This window comes from Meles meles, chromosome 20 (assembly GCF_922984935.1).
Source record: "Meles meles chromosome 20, mMelMel3.1 paternal haplotype, whole genome shotgun sequence".
NCBI classification, from domain to species: domain Eukaryota; kingdom Metazoa; phylum Chordata; class Mammalia; order Carnivora; family Mustelidae; genus Meles; species Meles meles.
In genome coordinates this window covers 84,809-106,640 of record NC_060085.1, presented here as the reverse complement: position 1 = coordinate 106,640, position 21,832 = coordinate 84,809, and the positions used below count along the sequence as shown (strand labels likewise).

The 21,832-nt window shown below is 60.7% G+C and overlaps 1 protein-coding gene across 12 annotated transcripts; it reads left to right on the top strand.

Annotated features, from left to right (window-relative positions):
- Positions 1-7,447: 7,447 nt before the first annotated feature.
- On the top strand, positions 7,448-20,236 carry THEG (theg spermatid protein). Of its 12 annotated transcripts, XM_045992377.1 has the most exons (11): positions 7,452-7,681; positions 8,451-8,702; positions 9,670-9,783; positions 10,060-10,131; positions 10,611-10,672; positions 11,530-11,599; positions 13,068-13,185; positions 13,361-13,439; positions 16,052-16,211; positions 17,452-17,680; positions 19,447-20,236. In XM_045992377.1, the coding sequence occupies exons 1-11, from the start codon at positions 7,638-7,640 to the stop codon at positions 19,705-19,707; spliced, it is 1,461 nt and encodes a 486-aa protein (XP_045848333.1). In that variant the 5' UTR covers positions 7,452-7,637; the 3' UTR covers positions 19,708-20,236. The 12 variants fall into 12 exon arrangements, 10 of the variants coding, with proteins under 10 accessions (XP_045848333.1, XP_045848334.1, XP_045848342.1 ...); XM_045992378.1 differs by lacking the exon at positions 10,060-10,131 and having other exon boundaries at positions 7,453-7,681; positions 19,447-20,235; XR_006816534.1 differs by lacking the exon at positions 13,361-13,439 and having other exon boundaries at positions 7,456-7,681; positions 19,447-19,581.
- Positions 20,237-21,832: the final 1,596 nt, after the last annotated feature.

The following is a 21,832-nucleotide window of genomic DNA, read 5'->3' as shown; positions in this document are numbered from 1 at the left end:
ACACTGACTCGGCGCTCGCACCTGACATACGGTCCGCGTTCACATGTCACCGGCTGCTCCGAAGGCAGCCCACGGCTGGGGGTGGGGGTGCGTGGTGGCTGAGCTGGGTACTACGGCAACGGATGCCGGCCGCCTGGTCCACAGGTGGCGGCATGGAGGAGCCCAGGCTGTGGCTCCCGGGGAGCAGGCTGGCTGGGGGATGAGGGCCCGGAGGGGGCAAGAGGGCGGCCCCCACTGCGCCTGGAGACGCTACCTGCCCCAGGGTCAGGGTTCATGGGGACTTCAGGAACCCGCAGAATGACGTTCCTCCTGGTATTCTCAACTCCCTGGTGTGGAGGGGGTGTTGGGATTTGAACATGTCTTTCTGGGGAGACCCAATCCAACCTAGGACAAGTAGAGTCCGAGTTCCTGAGGGTCAGGGTTTACCTATTAGCCGAGGCATTGCCAGGCAAGGCGGTGGGTGTATCGTCTTCTGTTATGATCATTCCACATAGGGCACCTCCAAGCTGTCCCCTGCCCTCTGGATTCTTCACGACTGCTCCGCACACGAGGCTGCCTCCTCCTGGTCCAGCCTCTCACGCTCCTGGGGGCGTGCCCTGCTGGCCACCAGCCCCCTGCCCGTCTCCTCCTTGTGGACAAAACCTGCAGACTTTGCATGTCCTCTCCCCACTGTGTGACTCGGGGAAGCCCGCTCCATCCAGGTGCGGGCAGAGCGCCCCACCGGTGTCTGACCTGTTCACTGGGGGTGGGGTTATGAATGCACACGTAACCCCCTTCCAGCCAATGAGATGTGACGGGTGTGTGTGTGTGTGTGTGTGTGTGCGTGCGGGTGTGTGTGCGGGTGCACACGCACGCAGCTTCTAGAAGCTGCTGCCTTCTTCCGCTGTGACCCTTCCAGCAATGTGGGCTGAGTCCTCACGCGCCCACTCTCCAGCCCTCTCTTCTGCCTCCGGCTCCTGCTTACCGAGAGACCCTTGTGATTACAGGAGACCATCCAGATAATGAAGGATAATCTCCCTCCTCTAGGGCAGCTGATTAGCCTGATTCTGTTCATAATCTTAATCCCCTCATCATGCATTGTAACAGATTCCAGGTTCTGGGAACATCTCTGAGGCTGTTCTGCTGAGCACAGAAGGGTCTCGAGCCCTTTCCGACCGAGTCGGTGACTGTGGCAGCTTCGTGATGAGATGCCCGGAACAGCCACAGCCATATTGGTGCCCACCTGAGGAAGCAACACAGAGAGGAGCAGAACCAAGAGAACCGCAGAGCGGCAGAGCAGAGCGGAGTCTAGCAGGTTCTAAGTAGGGAGACCTGCTGGGAAGCATCCAGGAGCCCCTCGGTGGGGGCGGGGAAGACAGTACGTGCCTCATTGCTTATGTCCGTTTGAGGCGGCATTTTCTGTTGCTGACTGCTGAAGCCGTTTACGGAGAATGCCCTTGAAAGAGAACCCCAGTTTATTGCTGCGGGTGTGTCTCAAAAAGACTGCATTTCACAGCGTCCTTTGCAACCATGTGACTGCATCCCAGCCAATGGGATGTGAGCGAGGGTGGCCGAGCCCTGGAAACCACCCGATTCCCCTTCTTCAGTGGAGCCCGACAGCGAGCAGACGCGTGTTCCCTCAAGGGGACTCTCCTCACCCCCGAGACGGAACTCAGGGGAATCGCACACAGTTTTGGCTTCACAGGCCACATAGAAAGGAATCCCATCGCTGCGGAGCCAGTCAGAGTGCAGGAGTGCGGAGGGATGTCGGGAGGAGGCAGGGAGAGAGGGTGGAGGGGCAGGAGGGCATCTGCTGTCCTGTGCAACCTGCTGTCCACCTGCCTCCATGATTGGCCACCTGCTGTCCACCTGCCCCCGCGGAAGGTGACCTGCCGTCCCACCCCGAAGAGTAAACCACAGACCCCAGAGCAAGGGCACAGTCTCTCCTCCCCCCTCTTTCTTGAGCTGCAGTGGGCCGCAGTGCACGGACCCTGACCTGTGAGAGAAAGAGAGACTCTTAGGGACCTTCTGCAGCCCTGGAGTGACTTTGTCTCTGTGACAGAGAGACTGTCCTCACCAGTGTGGGAGGAATCAGACCGGGACGAGCATCCTCTTCAGGGTCAAAGCTGCTTAAACACAAGGGAAGGGTGAGCAGAGGGCGCGAACGTCTCCCCGCTGTCCTGCCGACGGCGCACACCACACCAGGCCTCACCGCAGGCTAGTCCTCACTGGGGGGCTGTCCTTCCCCAGGGACACGGGATCACGTCTGGGAACGTCTGTGTCTGTCATGACTCGGGAGCTCTTGGCAGCCCCCCACGGCGCCCAGAGAACAACCCAGTTGTCCGCAGGGCTGACACGGGGAACCTGTTACATCGTAACAACACGTGCCGCGGAAGCCCGTCCTCCAGGGCTGCTGGTCCAGCAAGTCAGGGTCTACCGCACTCACCGACCCTGCGGACCTCGTGGGGCCCTCTGTGCCCTGCACCCCCTGGGTGGACGGCAGGTGGGGAGGGCTCACGGGCTGGCCGTCCCAGGACCCCCATGTGGACTTAACCCTCCCATTTTGGAGGCCTCGGTTGAGTCTTACCGCGGGTGGGGTCAGGAAGGTTTGTTCATCCTGTACTTCTGTCCCTCGCGTCTTCGCAGGGACAGCGCAGTGCTCTGAGGTTCAGAGGGAAGAGTCCCGTACTCAGAAGCTGCCTGTTCCTCTGGGTCACCCTTCCCGTGACGCGACGGGCCCCACGTAGTCCAAGTGCCCGGAAGGAGGAGGAGGCCTGCATCCCTCAGATTTTGCCCTCAAACATGGTGAGGACGAGAGCCGCACGCTGGGAAGCTGCAGTCCCCCAGCTGTGGAGGGATGGGCACTGTCTGGGCTCCCCGTGCACTGTCCGGGGTCCCCCAGCCACACCGCCCCGCTGTGCGCCCGTGTCCCTCAACCTCCAGCAGGCTTGCCAGGCGCGTGTTGGTGGCCACGGCTAGAGGAGACGCACGAGGCTTGGAGCAGGGGCAGCCGCCTCTCCGTGGTCTCTTTGGCAAGGCCAGGTGTGGGGCAGGGAATCGTGTTCTGCTCTGGCGGCGGAACCCCCAGGTTAGGGGACGAAGGGCGTGGGTGGAGGGCGGGTGGGGACCTGGCACGTCTGGGTAACTTTTCCCAAAGTCACACAGTTTCGCCCTATACGGCTGGGGGGCAAGTTTCATTATTATAACAAAAGACAGTCTTGCCACGCACAGAAGGACTTAGGATTTTAGTGCTGCAGAGGTTCCCTTGCCCAGCCCAGAGCTGGTGATCTGGTGGGGGTCACGGGCGCCCCAGCTCAGTGCCGGAGGGAGCAATCTAGCCCCGCCTTCTCACTGCCCGGCGGGATCGCGGGTGGAAGCCCGAGAGGACAGGCCTGCGCAGCCCTAGCTTCCTCGGTGGCTTCTGCCCCAGCCCCTGACAGGGGCGTGGTCGTGGAAGCTCCCTGAGGCAGCTGAGCTTTAAGTTGTCATCCATCCCTGCCTGGCCTCTTGGAGCCGTGGGGACAGGTTCTCCCCTGGAGCCTTCCCACACCTTGCCGTCAGCCCGTCAGCCCGGTGAGACCCAGTTAACTTCTGACCCGCACCATAAGCGGACAGGTGTGTGTTGTTTTGAAGCACTTCCTCTGCGGCAACTTGTCACTGTGGACTCATCCCACGCGACCGGGCGACGGGATTACGGGGAGGAGGACCCCAGGGGCCACACATCACTCTCCTTCTAGAGCTCATGTTCGGCCACTCACAGATCTCCAAACCCAGTCCACGGCGGAGACCGCAGTCCGGAGAGCCGTTGCCGCTGAGCAGGAGGAATTTTGGGGGTGGGGCCGGGCGTGTCAGCTGGACGCGATCACAGGGCCCATGTGTCCCCATCAGTCTTGAGCCCCAGCCACCATCTGGGCCCACTCATTTGCACTCTTATGTCATGACATGCTTAGGTCAGGCATGGATTCATTTATGTTACCTAGTTACTTGTAACCTAGTAACCTAGTTACTAGTTACTAGTTACCTAGTAAACTTGTACAGACAAAGGGTGTATCGTGCCCGGGAATGGGAAACCAGTTCAGCTTTCCCTGAAAAGAAAGAGGTGATGAGTCGTGGAGGCAAGCCTGTTGAGGGGAAACAGGATTTGCATCGTCTTAGAGTATCTCTCTGAAGAGTATCTGTAATTTCAAGGGAAAACCAGGGCACTTTCCTTTGGAGAAAGCTGGACAGACCCCCGGGGTCGAAGGACAGGGCGAGCCCCAGCAGTGGTGATGTATGTGGACACTGTAGTCTCTGGGCAGCGCCCGCTGAGGGGCCCTGCCGGAATGCACTGAAATACGTCGTATCTCCTCATTTTATGCACATCCTCTCACTGGTCCCGAGAAAACAGGAGAGAAACCCAGACTGAAGGAGCCTCTGTAAGAAAACTGGAGAAAACGCTTCAAAATTCTCTAGCTGGTGAACTAGAGGGTGAGGAACTGTCCCGGGGCAGAGGTACTGAAGAGGCTCGTCTGTGTGACCCCTCCCTTGGACGGGCCTTGGAGCCGGGGCGGCGGGAGCAGTGGGAAGGACGTGTTTGGGACAATGTGTGGCGCAGGAGTAAGAATTTTTCACCAGGGATGCTTGGGGATCTCAGTCAGCGGAGCGTATGCCTCTGGCTCAGGTCGCGATCCCGGGGTCCTGGGATGGAGCCCCGTGTTGGGCTCCCTGCTCCCGTGGGGAGCCTGCTTCTCCCTCTGCTCTGCTGCTCCCCCTGCGTGTGCACTCTCCCTCTCCGTCTCTCTGTCAAATAAATAAAATCTAAAACAAGAAAAAAGAAAAAGAGAGTTCTTGACTAGATAACAGCATTTTATTGATGCTATTTTTACCCCGATTTTGGCAACCCATTAGAAACACCCTGAACACTCTGGGGTGGCTGTTTGCAATTATTTTGAAACAGTCACGGAACCAAACCAGAGACAAGGTGTGTAAGCCGACGGCGGTAAGAACAAAACAAGTTTTGGGGCGCCTGGGGGGCTCAGGCCATGATCTCGGGGTCCTGGGATCGAGCTCCGCGGGAGCCCGCTCCCCCCCCACCCCCGACTGCCTCTCTGCCCACTTGTGATCTGTCAAATGAAAACGATCTAAAAAACGAACAAAACCAGTTTCTAGAGTCCAGGGGTCCCAGCCCTCCCAGACGGTGGGTTGAGACGGGGGAGGCCGACCCGCCGGCTGCCAGCTGAGCTGTCCCCCGGGTGCCCGGAAGGACAAGGGGAGGGCCTTCTCCTCACAGGACTCGGTGCCGCGCAGCCCTGGGCCGTGTCCCGCTCCCGGCCCTTGAAGACCCTCGTCTGTTCCTTGCAGCAGGGGTGAGGGGAGAGCGCGGCCGGGGCTGGTCCCCCGTGGGGTCCCTGGGGACCCCGACGCCCCCGCTCCCCGTCGGCTTCGGTCCGGGGCACTTCCCACCGCCGCGGGGTCTCGCAGACGCGGCTGCAGCTGGAGGCCCGTCCGAGGGGGCCCCGACCTCGCCTCCCCGAGCACCGGTCCCCGGGGAAGGCAGGGGGAGGAGCGGCGATGCCGGGGCGGGGCCTCGAGCGCGGGGGCGGGGCCTCGAGCGCGGGGGCGGGGCGCCCTCTGGCGGCCGCCGCGCGTCACTGCGACCCCCGGCCCGGCCCGGGCTCCCCGCAGCCCCGCGGAGGGACTGTCGCCGGCGGGTGGAGGACGCCCGCCCGCACCGCCGCCCCCGCGGACGCCCGCCCCGTCTCTCCCTCCTCCGTCCCGCGGCGGGTGCGCGCGACCGGGGCGTCCCCGCATCCTTCCCCGATGCCGGCGCGGGCGACCGTCCCCCGAGCCTGGCCCGAGCCCCCGCGCGTGCGGGAGAGGACCCCGCGCTGGCCCGTCGGCTCTGAGCCGCGTCCTCGCGTCTTTCCCGCGCGCCCGGTGGGCCGCCTCCGTGCCCTTGTCCTCGTCCGCCGCGTCGCCGACGCCGGGGCCTGCGGTGCTTCGGGCCACTTTGCGTGCGAGGTCGGGAGGCGGGAAGAGTCACGGACGCGTCACGGGGCCAAAGCGCAAAGGGCCGCGCTCGCGGGGTTAAGGGGACAGCCCCTGAGGTGGACACACCGGCTGGGCCACCCGGGTGGGCCTCGCTTCAGCAGGTGCGTCTCAGAGACCGGCCTGTCTTGGCTGAGACCAGAGACGAGAAGAGGCAGGACAGGGACCGACCTCACCGCCGCTGGAGACGGAGGAAGGGCCAGGGCCAGGCCTCGGAAGCCGGCACAGCCGTCAGCCCGCAGCCATGGGACGTGGGGGACCCGGTCCCGCAAGGAGCTGCGTTCTGCCGGCACCGGTGAGCAGGGACTGGAGCCTCCCTTGCCACGTCCCGAGGGACCCAGCGGGCCAGCGTCTGGATCCGAGCCCGGGGAACCCCTCGTGGACTTCTGGACTTCCAGAACGGAAGATAACGCGTCACTGTCGCCAGGCCTCTGAGTTCTCTGACGTTTGCTCTGCGGCAGCGGGAAAGGCATCTAAGAATGATCCCGTCTGCTTCCTGCTCTGTGCGTATCCTGGGTCCTGTCCCTCCCATCCCCACCACCTGCTGTCTTCCCCACCGGGCTCCGCACACACGCGGCCAGCTCTGGTCCCCTCTGTTTCCCATTCCGGATGGTGACGCCCCTGGTTCCAGCTCGTCACCTGCAAACTTGCGGAAATGGACCTTCCAGGTCTCCCTTCCCGGCACGTGGAGCTCTGGCCCCTCCGTGTAAGGCCTGGCTCTGGAGTCCCCGCTCCTCCAGGAGCTCAGGGCAACGCCTGGCCTCCGTGGGGCTCCTGGGTGCCAGACGTGGCAGATTCAGGCTTGACCTCATGCCAAGCAGGCTTGATGCACTGTCTCCAGCAGGAAGTGCACCCGAAAAATAATTTTTCTTACTTCAGCGTCGTCGACACTCCGTGTTGTGTACAGCACAGCGATCCCACGATCCGCACATCACCAGGACAGTGGCGGGCGATATCGTCATGTTCCCCACGCTGCACTTTCCGTCTCTGTGGCTTCCTTATCACTGGGCGTTTGTACCTTGAATCCCCTTCGCCTAGTTCACCCAGCCCACAGCCGCCTCCCTCAGAGGGACTCGTGTTGGACAGAGAGCGCCTGTAGGACTCAGCAACGATGGCAGGTGCCTTGGCTTCAGCAGGATGGGCTCCGTGTTTTTGCGAAAGGGGCCTGTGGATCTTGGTCGGATTTAACTAAGAGGGAAAGTAAATCGCCAAGTGCAAGGGGCGGGTGTGGGGCACTCAGGCCACTGAAGGAGATTCGGCAAGGGTCTCCCAGATTGAACCGGATGCCCTCCAAAGCTTTTCTTCTGGGCTCGTCCAGGAGACTCCGTCCTTCTCTCCCTTTCCTGACAGTGGCGACAGAGAAGCAAAGCATTAGGGAGGCAGGACGGAGAACTGGAAAGGACTTTGCCTGGGGAGGGTTCCCTCGGGCCCTGGCAATCACCAGCAGAGCAGGACCTGGGGGGCAGAGCTGGGCCAGGGTGGGTCTTAAACAATGAGCAGGAAACAGCCAAACTGAGAAAGGGAAAGTCACGATAGGCAGGACTGTGGCCTGGCAGCGGCCACGAGGCAGCCGTTCTGATGGCCTGCGGGGACTTTTCCAAAGCTGGAGCCTGAGCTGTGTGTTGGGGTCCATGAGAACACTTCATTATGGTAACGACTGCCTTGCTCTGACGAGGTAAGAAAGCCTGACCGAACACCAGCCGTCGGTGAGGTTGTTTCTCGAAAGGTTGGAGCCGGAAGGCTGTGCGTCTGTTTGGGTGCTTTTGGCTGGGAGGCCCAGGAAGCCCAGCCACAGCTCGGAGCTAAGAGAATCCACTGTCCAGCGACTGTGCCCAGACATGAGGCAGGCTCCCCGGCTGCCAAGTTCGGGGGCTCAGCCACACCACCAAACCCTGCAGCTCACTGTCCTCAGGCTCCCAGGTGGTCTCATGGTCAGAGGGAGGCCGCCTGTGCTCTAGACGTTACAGACAGTCCCCAGAACAGCCAGGAAGAAGAGGTGTGCGCTCTTCCTCGTGGGTCCTTTGGGGGCGAGGAAGCCATTGCTGGAAGCCCCCTGCAGCTTCCCCTCAGGTCTCAGGTCTCACCCCTAACCCAGTGCTGGGAGGTCCAGTTGCCAGCACCGGCTCCCCGACCTGGGCACCAACCGGGTCTTACTGAGGACCAGTGTGGGATGGCATGGGGTGCTGGTCCTGGATTAGCCAGGAAGAGACAGAGCAAGGGGCTCGGTTCTGGCGGGTGAGCGGCCCCCGCGAGGTCCTGCGTGTTGTCCGAGTGATGGCCCGTGCGGCCACACTGGCAGTGGAATGTGGGCGGCCGGAGCGCAGGGGCCATTCTCCTGTCGCCGGGTGACCACCGACACACTTGGGTGTTTGGGGAGCGAGGCTGTAGGGCCGCAGAGGGCCCATGGGGGACCAGAGGCGAAGTTCACTTCTCCACCACCACAGCTCGGAGGCTGAAGGCAGCCCACACAGGGGACAGGACAATGGTGTCCTGGGCACGGGCACCCAGGACACGGTGTCCGGGAGCCGACGGGCCACAGACGCAGGGAAGCTGAGATTTGAAGGCCAGGACGAGGACGCTCTCCCTGAGGAGGTGACTGGGGGAGAAGTCCCTAGCCCCCAGAGGCCGGATGCGGCCCTCACGCGGCTGGACGGGGGTCCGGAGAAGGACGTGGACGAGGGTGTCTCTGAGATGAGGTGGGTGTGCCCAGCTGGGGCGGGCGCAGCAGGGGAGAGCAGCCCTCCCAGCATGGCCCCGGGGGCGCGTGTGGCCCCGTGTGTCCTTGTGAGGGACTGGGTGCCCCGAGGGTGAGCTGTGCAGGAGGAGAGGGCAGCCCCTCGCTGGCCTCTAAGGCAGAAGCGGGCAAATCCAGCTCCGTCTGGAGCATGGGGGTCAGGACTGGAAACCTTCCAAGAGCACCGATCTGGGGAGCCGGGCAGGCGGGGTTCAGATGCCAGGACGGAGGCCCTCAGTCCTCTCCCTCAGGAGAAATGGGGAGAGACTTCCAACTCAAAGCCAAAACCGTCCCAAGTCCCTCCGATTCCCCCACGTGTCTGAGGCAGCCTGGCCGACAGGCCCCCGGCCTGGAGGGAACCGGTGATGATCGATGGGCCTGGGGGTGACCGAGGAGTCCTGGGGAAGCAGGTGCTCTCACTCCCCCGCGGGCCCTGACCCGGGTTCCTCCGCTGGAACCGCGTCTGTCCCGCCACCCCACACTGGGTCCGCCCTCGGGGTTCACTTGGTCAGTTTCCGTGGAAGAGCCTTTCCCCCTCGGCCCCTCCCCCCCGCCCCACTCACAGAGCCTGTGCCTTGCACACACACACACACACGAACGCGCATGATCAGTGTGGCGGGGGTGGCCAGCACCGTCCGCTGTGGGGGAAAGAGCACTGGCCAGCGAGAGGGGCCTGCGAGGGAGCCGGCAGGTGTCCTGACCCCGGGCTCTGGCACACAGTCGGTACTTAACACCTGCCCGTGAGGTCGAGTCTGCTGTAGCTGTCTGCGCGGAGCAGGTCTCCCCGTCTTTGCAGAGGCCACACGGTGGTGACCATCTGGTTTGGAGCTGGGACTTCCACTCGGGTCCGCCATGCCCGACGGCGCCCCCGAGAGACCCCTTCTCGCTGGGCAGGGCCCTGACCCACTCACCACCCGCCTCTCCCAAAGCCGGCTGTCCATCTCCCAGAGGTTCCCCAGCGTCTCCTCCGTCAGAGGGAGGAAGAGGAGGAGGCTCTCGGAGCTGGCCAAGCCCAAGACCAACTGGCAAGTCTTGAAAGACAGGTGAGGCCCGTGGGTGGCGTCGCTGGAGGCTGGTGGGGGGGCCCACGGGGAGGAGGGTGGCCGCTGGGGGTCTGTCCGAGTCCCCCACCCCCACCGCTCGGCTCCCTTGTCCCATCTGTCACCCACACTATGAGCTGGGGACCGCTACAGAGGGAGGCGAGAAGTCAGGGTTCCAGAGGCCCGGGGTGGCTTCCGGGTGCTGGTGAAAGACAGCAAGGCCTTCGAGCCAACGGGGCCGCGGAGCAAAGTCAGGGGCGCGGGCCTGTCTCACCGCAGGACGGGGTGCTGCTGTAAGGGCTATGCCTGGGTGTCCCCGTGCAAGAGGAACTTGCAGTTCTGTGTGTACTGGTAAGTCCCGGGGGCCCCTCTGTCTCCCGCCACGGTGGGGGCACGCCCCAGGGGATCTCTCCTCCTCACCAGGGCCAAGGACTGGGAGAAAGGGCCCTCGGACAGGGAACGTCCTCGCCTTGAGACGCATTCCCAGCTCCACCCTGGTGCCGGCCATCGGCCCAGCCAGCTGAGAAGTGGGTCTGCTCCCGTGACGGGACCCTGCGTCCTACTCTTAGCTGTGCCTTTCCCCAGCTCCCCCTGCTCTGAGCCTCAGCCCTGCTCAAAATCGTCTCCGTTTCCCCACATGCCTCTCTGACCCACCCCTCTCTGCGTTCTCTCAACGTGTCCCTCCTTCCTCCTTCCACGCTGCCGTGCCCTGCCTCACTGTCTCCCTCCCGAGTATGTCTGCTTGTAAGGTGCCCTGAGCTGTTTCAGAGCAGGGCACAGGCCTGTGCCCCAGCTTCCTTGACCCTGAGCCTCTCCTTGGTGTGTTCCAGGCCTTCTGTGTACTGGACAGAGCGGTTCCTTGAAGACACCACCCTCACCATCACGGTGCCGGGTAGGTGGCGCCCACCCCCTCCCCCTGCTCCATCGAGGGGTCACCTAGCTCAGGGGTGGGCCGGAGGTGGCCCTTGTCCCAGCTCTGGTGCTGGGTGACCCCCGTTCCGCTCCGATCTGTGCCCCAGATCCAACCGAGGAGATTAAGCTGGGCCTAACCTCACCAGGATTCCCTATTGCTGCGGCTCCAACCCCATCTCCCAGATATCTTGTCTCTGGCCTCTGTCTCTTGAGGAACCAGAAATGCCAGATGCTTGTCCTGGGGTGAGGGTTGTGGGACACACTCTCCTGGGGAAATCCCAATTGCACTACAGCCAAGATGGGGTTAGTATTTTATTATTTATTAAATGACCCTTTGCCTTCCCTTCTGCAACGGTTTCTACACTTTTTGAGAGCAGTGGATTCCTTCAAATAAAACATTTCAAGAAATCTCTTACTGGAGAGAAGTAATAGGGCAGGTTTTCTTGTGGGGGTTTTAGACCTTCCTCAGAGTGGACTCTAAGCCCCTGTAAACCCTAGGTGTGTACTAACTGCAGGCCGAAATCCGCTTTCCCAACCCGTGGGTTCTTGGAGCCACACTGAGCTCTCTTGAGGGACCGACAGGCCGGAGATCCCAGTCCAGCCGGCTGCTCCTGCCCCGTGTGCCCCGATAAGGGGCTTCAGGCCCCTGAGACCATTGTCCCCAGAGTGGGATAGCGAAGGTCAGTCCTCTGTAAGGTAACAGGTGCTCGATGCTCTAGGCCCTCCGTGCCTCACACTGGGGCTCTCACTCTAGTTAGTGGAACCCTGAATTAAGGCAGAAGGACACCCCTTTGGTGGACAGGTTTTTCAGCCGGGGCTGTTTCCTGTTTCGCGTAGAGGTGTCCCGCCGAGTGGAGGAACTGGCTCGACCTAAAAGGTTCTACTCGGAGTATTACAACAACAACAGGTAAAGGAAGGAGCCCTGGGCAGGCACTCTGAAGGCAGAGCTGGCGGAAAACCTCCCCCTGCCGTCCCTTGACAGAGGGTGGCCTGGGAGAGTCCAGCGCATCTGCACTGACCTCCAGCTTGGCCGGGCTACCCCCGACCGGATGCCTGTGGGCAGGCCCTCGGCCCTGTGAGCGCCAGCTCCCCTGTGGGGTGCGTGGACGTGGACGGTACACTCAAAGGAACTTAGCACAGCGCCGGACCTCGCAGGTGCTCAGTGAATGCGACTGACCGCCATTCTGGATTTCGTTGGCCCCAAAAGCTAGCAATCCTAAGACCTTATTTTATGTACAACTTTAACACAATACCGTCTTATCACTTTGAACTTTCCTGCTTGTAAAAAGCGATCTATAGAGTTATGTAGACACAAATTTTAATTACCTATTTTTATGCACACCAAAGGGAAAATAATAACTGAGACACGTTAGCTAAACTGGGTCTGAACGTTTCGAATCATGTTTTGACTCAGACGCTGAGAAGTTCCCTCACACTGTTTTCCTTGCTGTCTTTGGGATGGGAACTTTTCCTTTCATTCTTGAATCACTGTGCAAGCTGGACATGACTTAAACTGCAGTGAGACTGCGTCCGTAGGTCCGGGAGCTGCCGTCAGACTGACATCCGCAGGTCCAGGAGCTGCCGTCAGACTGACGTCCGCAGGTCCGGGGACTGCATTCAGACTGACATCTGTAAATCCGGGAGCTGCCGTCAGACTGATGTCCGTAGTTCCGGGAGCTGCTGTCAAAGTGACGTCCATAGGTCCAGGGACTGCATTCAGACTGATATCCGTAGGTCCGGGAACTGCTGTCAGACTGACGTCCGTAGGTCCGGGGGCGGCCGTCAGACTGACGTCCGTAGGTCCAAGGATGCATCGGATTCAGCTGAGGCCGTCTCAGTGCCAACACGCACCCCAGAGTGCACGCAGGCGAGGACGGCCACGGGACCTCTGACGTTCGGCCGACAGCATTCACAAGCTGCGTTCCCATCTCAGAGTTGTGAAAGTAGGAATCATCTGCCTCAGATCAATGAGACGCGGCTTTCGTCCGTGGGCAGAGGGAGACACGGCATCTGCTTGCAGGAGACGCGGGCACGCACCCTCTTATCCCTTACGTCCAATCCTGACCCCAGTCCCAAAGGGGCGTGGACGAGAGGCCCTGGGAGCCAGGGTCACCACAGAGGACAGGGAAGCACCGAACAGGAAGATAGCATTTGCACCCTGAGCTGGGACGACCTTGGGAGAGGGTAGCTCTGTCCTCGAGGGGCTTTCTTTTAGGGACTCTTACCTGAACCCTTCCTGGAGGTGTTTTCAAAACACTCCACCGTCCCAGGTGTCTCTCATCCCTGGACGCCGAGACGGGCTGAGAGGACACGACACAGGCCGGGGACAGCCACACCCTGGCTGAGCGGCCATGTCACCTGTGGCTGTCCCCTAGGATCACCCCCATCTGGCCCGTTCCCCGCTCTTCCCTGGAGCACCACGCTTCCACTCGCCTGAGGGAACTGGCCGCCCCGAGGATCCGGAATAACATTTGGAGCATAAACATGTCCGAGGTAGGTTGCCTTGCTGGTCTCCGCTCCCCTGGGGGCGGCGTGGGAGGGCACAGACTCCCGGGCCCGTGGACGCATCGCGGCTCTTCAAGCAGGAGTCAGGGGTCTGTCTGCTGGATTTCCTCTCCACACCGCCTTGAAGCCACTCAGGGAGCCCCCCCTTCCCTGCCCGTTGCAGAGCTCCCCGCCCAGGCTCGAGGCAACCGTGTCCGGTCCCCATTCCCACGTGTCCCCGTTTCCTGAGTGCCGCGAGAAGGGTCAGATTCTCGAGCATCTCAGCAGCCGTGCCTTTGGGGCACTGCGGGGTCATGGGGGCACCGCTCGGCCCCTGAAGGACGCTGGAGTTGTTTCCTGGTTGTGGATCTTAGAATAAGGCTGCAGCGAAGCTGGCATCTGGTTGTGGTTTTAACCTGCGCTAAATACGTTGATGGGGTTTGTCACGTGGCTGCTTCCCAGAACCCGCACTTCAGAAGTTTTTAAAAGTCAACCCAGACATCACGCCGTTTCCCTTCTAACTCCTTCAGGGCGTGTTTTTAACCGAGATCCGTAATATCAACACTCGCACCAAAACCTGTGACAAGACACTTTAACACCCAAGCACCCAGCCTGTGCCCACTCTTCCCAGCGGTCCCCCCAAAAGCCTTTTATGGCCACTTTGGTTGAATCGGGGTCCAAAGGAGGGCGCTGTCCTCGACCTGTCCCACCTCTTACTGGAGAGGCATCTGCTGTTTCCTGGGCTGCCTGCCTTGCCTTTGCCAGTTCAAGCCTGTCCTGTTGCCTCCCCCCTTCTGTGCATGAACTCCTTCCACGGTTCCCAGCCCCTGGGAAAGTCCAGATTCCCAAGCGAAGAACTGAAGGCTCTTCCTGACCTCTCCTCCTTCACCTACCTACTTGACTGGGCTACACGTGGGACCCTCGATGAGCCTCCGGGCCTTTGCCCACGCAGGGCCCACCCCCTGGAATGCCTCTCCCCTCTCTGTCTAGCCCCTTTGCACTCAAGAACCCTCCTTCCCTTGCCCGGCCCTCCCACTCCCAGCCAGGCTGGTGGGCGTCCCATCTCCAGCCCCCCAAACCCTGCATGCTGCTTTGCCCTTTCCCAGCCCCTAGCACAGTTTCTGGATGGGCAGTCGATCCTCCCACCAGGCCAGGAGCAGCCCGAGGACAGGGACCGCATCCTCCTTGCTCCGCGGCAATATTCCTGAGCTTATCCTACCCTGTGCGAGGCACAGAGCTGCCATCAGTATTAGCCAAGGCATGGACAGGTGAATGCTTACCTGCCCGCCCAGCCCTCTAGGCGGGACTGACGTCAGGCTCACGTCCGCCCTGGGGGTCGAGGCTGAGCTGGTCAGAGGTGGGGAGAGAGAGGAGGAGGAGAGAGAAGGAGGAAATGCAGGGCTGAGTGGAACTTGACATTATAAACACCAAGACGTCTTTGATAGAGGAGCACCTGTGGTTTTTAGGGAAGACAAATTTTAGAGACAAGGGACTCAAATTTCAGACTGACCCCTGGAGGTCATTTCAGGCAAGCCCCGCTTCCAAGAAGCCTCCCGCTAAAATTGCTGTGCGGAGCTCTTGCGCCCGGAAACGCGGCAGATACAGCGGCTCCAGTCATGGTACTGGACCTCCCCCAGCACCTCCACGGGGACGCAGACGGGCTCCTGCTCTTTGAGGGATAAAGCATTTCAACATCCAGCCTGGCTCCCTCCTTCCCGCTCCAGAAGCGTCAGGAATGGGCAGCTCACCCTCCCTTTGTCACAGTCCCAGACGTTCCGAATGTGACTCTGCCCGTTCCGATTCATCCCAGGCGGCTGCTGGCGCACGTGGCGGGCGGGCGGCTCAGGGAAAGCAGGTGGACAGGACGCAGGCTGAAGGGGGGCAGCAGGGAAGAGTGGGTCTTGGGTGCACTTTTCTGGGGTGGGGAGACGACGATTAGCGGGCAGCTCACAGGGCTCTGTCTAGGTGCTGCCTTGGCCAAGCATCAAAGCAGACGATTTGGGCAGTGCCTGGGTTCTCCAGAAAACGCGAAGCAGTTATCCGTGGAGCAAGTGGGTCGCGGTTCTCAGTGAAGTGTCATGAGGGCTCCCCTCCCCGTCTTGAGCAGCTTGGCCTCATCGCCATCATTTTAAGCTTTGTTAGTACCTAGACCCACCAACTGTAATCAGAGCATTTTGTGCCGTTACTACACATTCGTGGCAGGTTCACGCTCTTGCTTTCCCCTCAGTACCTGAGTTCTCGGGCACGGCGTGTGATACCTAGAGAAACAGTGTTTTCGGGGTGGATCGCATCCCACCAGACGAATATGCTGTGACTGGTCTCCCCAGCCCCTGCCTGACAGACACAGCCTGGCTGCGTCCAAGCCTTTGCCACGATAGTCAAGTGACAGTGACTGTCACTGCCGTCATTTCCTTCTGCTTCAGGGTGGGGGCTTCTCTGTATGGTGGTCTTCAAGGGTCCACATGTCCAGCTTGAGGACAAGTGCTTTCCAATGTGTTTGTACTAATTTACCCTTCTACCTGCTGTGCAGGAGGATTGTCTCTCCTCCCATGTTCTTGCCAGGGCTTGATCATTTTTTTCAGACTTTTCCATTTTTGCCAGATTTGTTGGCATGGAGTGATATTTTGTCATTTTAACTTATATTTCCCTGGCCAACAGAGGATTATTGATCCTTTAGGTTTACTCTCCTACAGTTTTTGGGTTATTGATTTAGAAGAACTCTTTATATATGATAGCTACTAATCCTGTGCTGAACCCATAGCAAACTACTTCGCATGAGTCCTGTGTCTCTTACTGTTGCTTATGGGGTCTTTCTGATCCAGGGGCCTGTGAGGAATCATGGACGGTAGTACTCTTTCCCTGTAATTGTTTCCAGGTGTCCCAGGTCTCCAGGGCAGCCCAGATGGCCGTCCCCAGCCCGAGGGTCCTACGGCTGGCAGAGCCCAGGTCCCCCGCCACCCTGTTGGAAGAGTGGGACCCCATGCCCAAACCCAAGCTGCACGTGTCCGATTACAATCGCCTCCTTCACTTGGCCAGTAAGTAGTTCCGTTGGGGTGTGGGTCCTCGGTAGGCTCTTGTGTCCTTCCGCACTGGCCACGGGTCGCAGGCTGGGGTACAGCTGAAAGACCTGGAGCAGGGGGGCTGTCCCAGGGAGCCAAGCTGAGAGGGGCGTGGTGTGAGTGCACCTCCTGGCTAGGGCCCATGGGTGAGGGGGAGCAAGGTGAGGTGCGGGCCAGGCTGCGCCCCGGGGGCCGAGCCAAGAGGTCCTGAGAGGGACCCAAGAGGGCACCCTGAACACGGCATGGGCCTGCCTCTTCCCCTTCCTTTAAAACACACGAGACCGTGATGAAAGTAAGGCACCGACCGTAGAGACTTGGGCAGCAGGGAAGGGCATGGGAAGGGGCGTCTGGCCCAGAGACCACGCGACTGGGTGTGCTCCCTTCTGGGCAGGCGCACACCGTGTACACGGATCCGCCAAGTCCTGGGGCCCCGGGACTGTGTGCCCGCACCCAGCCTTCCCGACGCTCCCCGGTCCGGCATTCCCATCGCGCCCTCCCCGTACGAGGGACCCCTGTGGCCCGTGCCTTTGGAGTGCACCTGCCGCTGCCCCGCGTCTCTCCCCCGCAGTCCGCTGGGGCCCATCATCTGTCCCTGGACCAGAGCTGTGACCTGGGCCCTGATCCCGGCAGCACCCCCACCTGTCCCGTGGGGCCATCAGAGGCGTCCGGCTGGGCACAGCCCAGATTCCCCCCTCTGCTCATGACCCCCCCGCCCCGGGCTCCTGCCTCTCTCACGTGGCCCACGGGACCAGGTGGTTTGTGCCCTGGCCACCTCGACCTGCCTTCGTTCTGCTTGGGCCTCCCCACCGGCCTTCCCACGGCCTGGAATGCACTCCCCAGACACCAGCTCCGGCCTCTGCCCCCTTGGTGAGGCCCCTCCGTGCCCTACTTCACTCCGCAGCCTTCGCCCACCTCGGGGTACCTGTGAGTCCCGTCACTGATCCTGCTCCTCCCTCAGAGCGCCTGTCCCTGCTAACATGCCGTACGGTGATGCACCTCTGGGTCTGCTGCTCGTGTGTGTGTGTGAGAGAGACTCGGGGCTGTGTGACTCTGTGTGTGCGCGTGCGTGTGAAATGTGCCAGGCCCTGAGGGTCAGAGGCCCTTCGTCGTGCACAGGGCAAAAAACCTCTTCCCGGTGTCTCTCTCCTTTAAACTGTGCCTATGGGATCTTCGCTTGTTTGCGCACTGACCTGTCCCCCGACCTTCCTCGACGAAGCGCCGCGTGGGAGGAAGCAAGGGGCACACGTGTGCGTCTGCGTCAGGCCGTCCTGTCCCGCTCACACCACACATCGGACACACACGCATGCGTGCCTCCGTGCCCCAGACGTACACGTACCTGGACGCGCGTGGACCGTGCCCGTCAGGGCGCCGTGAGGCGGCCTCTCTCATGCAGCAGGCTTGCGCCCCTGTGGCCGTGGCCACCGCCTTCAGGGGAGACTGTGCAGGTGAGGGAAGGGTCCACGGCGCTCGCCGCTCGGCGTGTATCCGCCGTGTGCTGCACGGTGGGGACTGTCTCCACCCCACTGTTGAGTCGTTATTGGCACGTGTTTTTTTAATTAATCTAGTTGAGAAAGAGAGAGTCGCAGACAGACAGACTCCGCTCCGAGCGTGGAGCCCGACACCGGGCTCGGTCTCATGACCCTGAGAGCACGGCCCAAGCCTAAGCCAAGAGTCGGAGGCTTAATGGACTGTGCCCCCAGCGTCCTGTCATTGGCAGAGGTTTAAAGCCAGCTGTCATGATGGTGGGAGTGCTCCCGAGTTCTCGGAGCGAGCCACATAAGTCGGGAGTCTGGCGTGGTCCTCCTGGCCCCAGGGGACACCCTCCCGCTAGGCCCCTTCTCTGTGGGCACGTCACCGCACATCTCTGTCCATCCCCGATGGCTTCCTCCCCCAGGCCCTGCGTAGGCGGGTGCCTGCCTGGTGAGAGGGACCCTGTTTCCCTTACTCTGGGGTCTCTCCACTGAGGGCTTCCCTGCTGAGAAGGGGATCAGCCTTTTCCGTCTGCACAGAGGCTCTGGACAAAGGGGGCTTGGAAAGAAGCCTGTAGCCTCCCTCCATCCCCAGGGTCCTGAAGCTCCCAGAGCCTGAAGGCCAAGGCAGTGACCACTGGTGTCTAACCCTCTTCTAGTCCCCAGACAGGCCACGTGCTGCCGGGGTTTGTGGGGGTAGCAGAGGAGGGGTAGACCAGCGTGGGCGGCTTGCGGGGGCCAGTAGTGAGAAGAGGGAGCCTGGCTGAGCCCTAGGCCTCTGTTCCCGAGAGCAGTCAGTCCCCAACAGTAGCCACTGGGCCTGTGTGGCTATTTGAATGACATTAAAACCAATCGATCGGTAGGTCTGAATGAGTTAACCAATTTCATTAAAATTGAATCAAACAAAACTCCAGCCCGTATCAGGTACTCGCATCACACATGGCTGGTGGGAGACACGCTGCCCGGTACGGAAAGGTAGGGCCCGGAGGAGCCAGGACAGCCTCAACCAAGAAGTGGGCACCGAGTCCCGCAGGGGCCCCGGCCTGGGAGCTGCCCCGTGGTCCCAGCCCAGGAGAGGATGTGCCTCCCACACCCGTCCGCTTGCCCCCTCCCCGCTGTAGCTTTTGAGCAGGGAGGGGAGGAGGGGAAGGGGCAGGTCAGGCCCTTGGCCATGGCCTGACCCCTCCGTGTCCCATCTGGGACCTGCGGCCACTGGAAAGAGCCTTTTGTTTACACTTCACCCCTTTAAAGTGGACAGTGCTCGACAGAAGAGAGTGAATCCCACAGTGGTGGTTCTCGCCCATTCACAGGGCTGTGCTCCCGACACCACGATCAGTTTTAGTTTTCGTCTCCCTGAGAAGAAACCCCACCTCCGTTCTACATCGGTCCTCACTCCCGTCTCCCCCTCCTCAGCCCCGCCCCCACGAGCCCCCTTCCCGTCCGGGGAGGAGCCTGGTCTGGGCGTGTCACCCGCGTGGACTCACACCCCGTGTGGCCTCCTGTGTCTGGTTCCCTCCCTGAGCGTCGTGGGCTCGGGGTCTGTCCCCAGGGCCACATGTGGGGGCCTCGCTCTTGTCCGTGGCCAGGGACGCTCCCACGCGTGGGGGACCGTGTGTGTGTCTCCATCCTCCCGCCAGTGGGCAGCCTGCTGGACCTGGGAGCGTTGACCTCCTTGGGCCTGGGCGGCCCCACGTCTGAGGCCCCAGCGCCTGACGCGGTCCCCGCTTTCCTGCCCTCTCCAGTGCCCAAGGCCCAGTCCAACCAGTGTGTTCCTGACCGAGATCCACGCTGGGAGGTGCTGGACGTCACCAAGAAGGCAGTGGCCAGTCCCCGGATCGTCTCCCTGGCCAAGCCCAAAGTGCGCAAGGACCTCAACGAGGGCTACGACCCCTATTACGTTTCCCCGGCGTCCCTGGTGGCTCGGGCATCCCGTCGCCTGTATGAGCTCGCCACCCCCAAGAGCGTCACCAAGAAAGTGTGAGCGACCCAGGCCCGGCCTCTGAGACCCCATTCCCAGTAAACACCCAAGTGCATCGTAACCCTGCGTGTGGTTGGCTCTGAGTGTTTTGGCCTGAAGGCGGGAGGGCAGGTTGGACAGAAGAGGAAGAGGAGGAAAATAATAATTGTTTGCCTCAGACCTGTGGTGTGCACGGGCCCGTTATTTTCCACATCACTGTCTTCCACCCCTCAGGTGCCCGATTTCTGCCTCCCTCGACGCCAGAACTTTCCTTCTGAATCTCCTGTGCCCATACTTGCTTCTCCGACGATATGCGGGTGTCTCCTGCACCTCAAACGGAGTGACCTTCGTAGTAAAACCAGCTGATGCCCATCGCATGAGTTCTTGGTCTTTACAGCGAGCCAGTGAGGAGTCTGTAACCGCGCTCACTTTACAGGGGGGACACTGAAGCTCAAAGAGGTTGGGAAAGACTGCGCCGTCCGAGCCCCCCACGGCTGCTGGGACAGAGCACCTCTCACAGCCACGCTCTCACAGTTCTGGGCTCGCGAGTGTTAAAACCCCGGCACGGGGGGCACCTGGGTGGCTTAGTGGGTTAAGCCTCTGCCTTCAGCTCAGGTCATGATCCCTGCAGGGAGCCCACTTCCTCCTCTCTCTCTGCCTACTTGTGATCTCTCTCTCTCTCTCTGTCAAATAAATAAAATCTTATTAAAAAAAAACCAAAGAAACCCGGCGCGGGCAGGCTCGCTGGTGTCGGAGGCTGCGCTGGTGGGGTGGCCCAGAACCCAGGCCCTCAGGGGCCCCTGTCAGGCCCGGGGCACCGCACACTCCCCATCAGACTTGGGCAGATGAGACCCGAGAGAGGCTGCACGGGCCCGGGCGCCCACACCGCTCAGGCCTGCAGGTCCCGCCTTTGCTGTCCCCGTGGCCCTCCCGGCCTCTTTTCCCTCCTTTAAGACTCGGCTGAGGGCACTGCTCTTTATGTTCTTAGCTTTGTTTCTTTCATTTTTGAGTTTGAAGCCCATTCCGGTTTACAGGAGAAGGAAACCTCCCGTGCCCTTTCCCAGATTCGGACGGAACATTTCGCCCCTTCGCTTTCCACCCGTGGGTTTTGTACATACAGATGACACTTTCCTTTGGGACGCACTGTGGAAAGTGCCCCGGGCCAGGCGGCTTATAAACAACAGAAATGTACTTCTCATGGTTCCAGAGGCCGGGAAGCCCCAGATCGAAGTGCTTGCATACTTGGTGTCTGGCGAGAACTTGGCTCTTTCCGCTGCCGGCTCATGGGCCGAGGGGTGCACCGCTGCCTGCCATCTCTGTTCCAAGGTCGCGTGTCCCACTCCTGCGGGTTTCGCCTCGTGACCTCCTGAAGGTCCCACTGCCAAATATGGTCATACGGGGGATGAGATTTCAATACATGAATTCTGGGGGGACACGGTCTGTTTCAACCCTGAAATGTATCATTGTGCATCTTTTACAGAATCACAGGCCAGTCATCAATTTCGGCAAACTTGACACGGATGTAATACATTTATCCAATCCACACCTGAATCCCAGTTTTTTAAATTTAACTTTTTAAAGATGTTATTTATTTATCTGACAGAGAGAGCGAGCACCCAAGCAGGGGGAGAGACAGGCAGAGGGAGAGTAGAAGCAGGCTCCCCACCAAGCAGGGAGCCCGATGCGGGGCTCGACCCCAGGACCCTGAGCTGAAGGCAGAGGCTCAACCAACCGAGTCCTCCGGCGGCCCTCGATTCCAGTTTTGTCAACTGACCCCGTAATGCTCTCTATAGCCTCTCCCTCTGCACTGCTAGATCCGGGAGCTGTCTGGTCTGAAAAGCTGGTTTTTAGCAGCACTAATATTTCTGAAGAATACAGTCCTTCTTTGCTCCTGATTTGGGGTTTGTCTGCAGTTTTCTCAAACACAGATACAGGCTGTGCATTCCTGGCCAGATTAAGTGGTGTAGCGTCCTTCTCAGGGCACCTCGTTGGGAGGGACATGGTGTCCACCTGTCCCTCACCACGATGCTCGTCTTTTTTCACTGGGTCGATGTCTCATATTTACGCTGTAACTAACAGTCTGCGGAGAGAGACTTTCAGACCTCAAAAAAGTCCTTTCATCAGGGCACCTGCCCTCCCCCTTCACATCTGTCTGATGAGTCTCCTCAAAG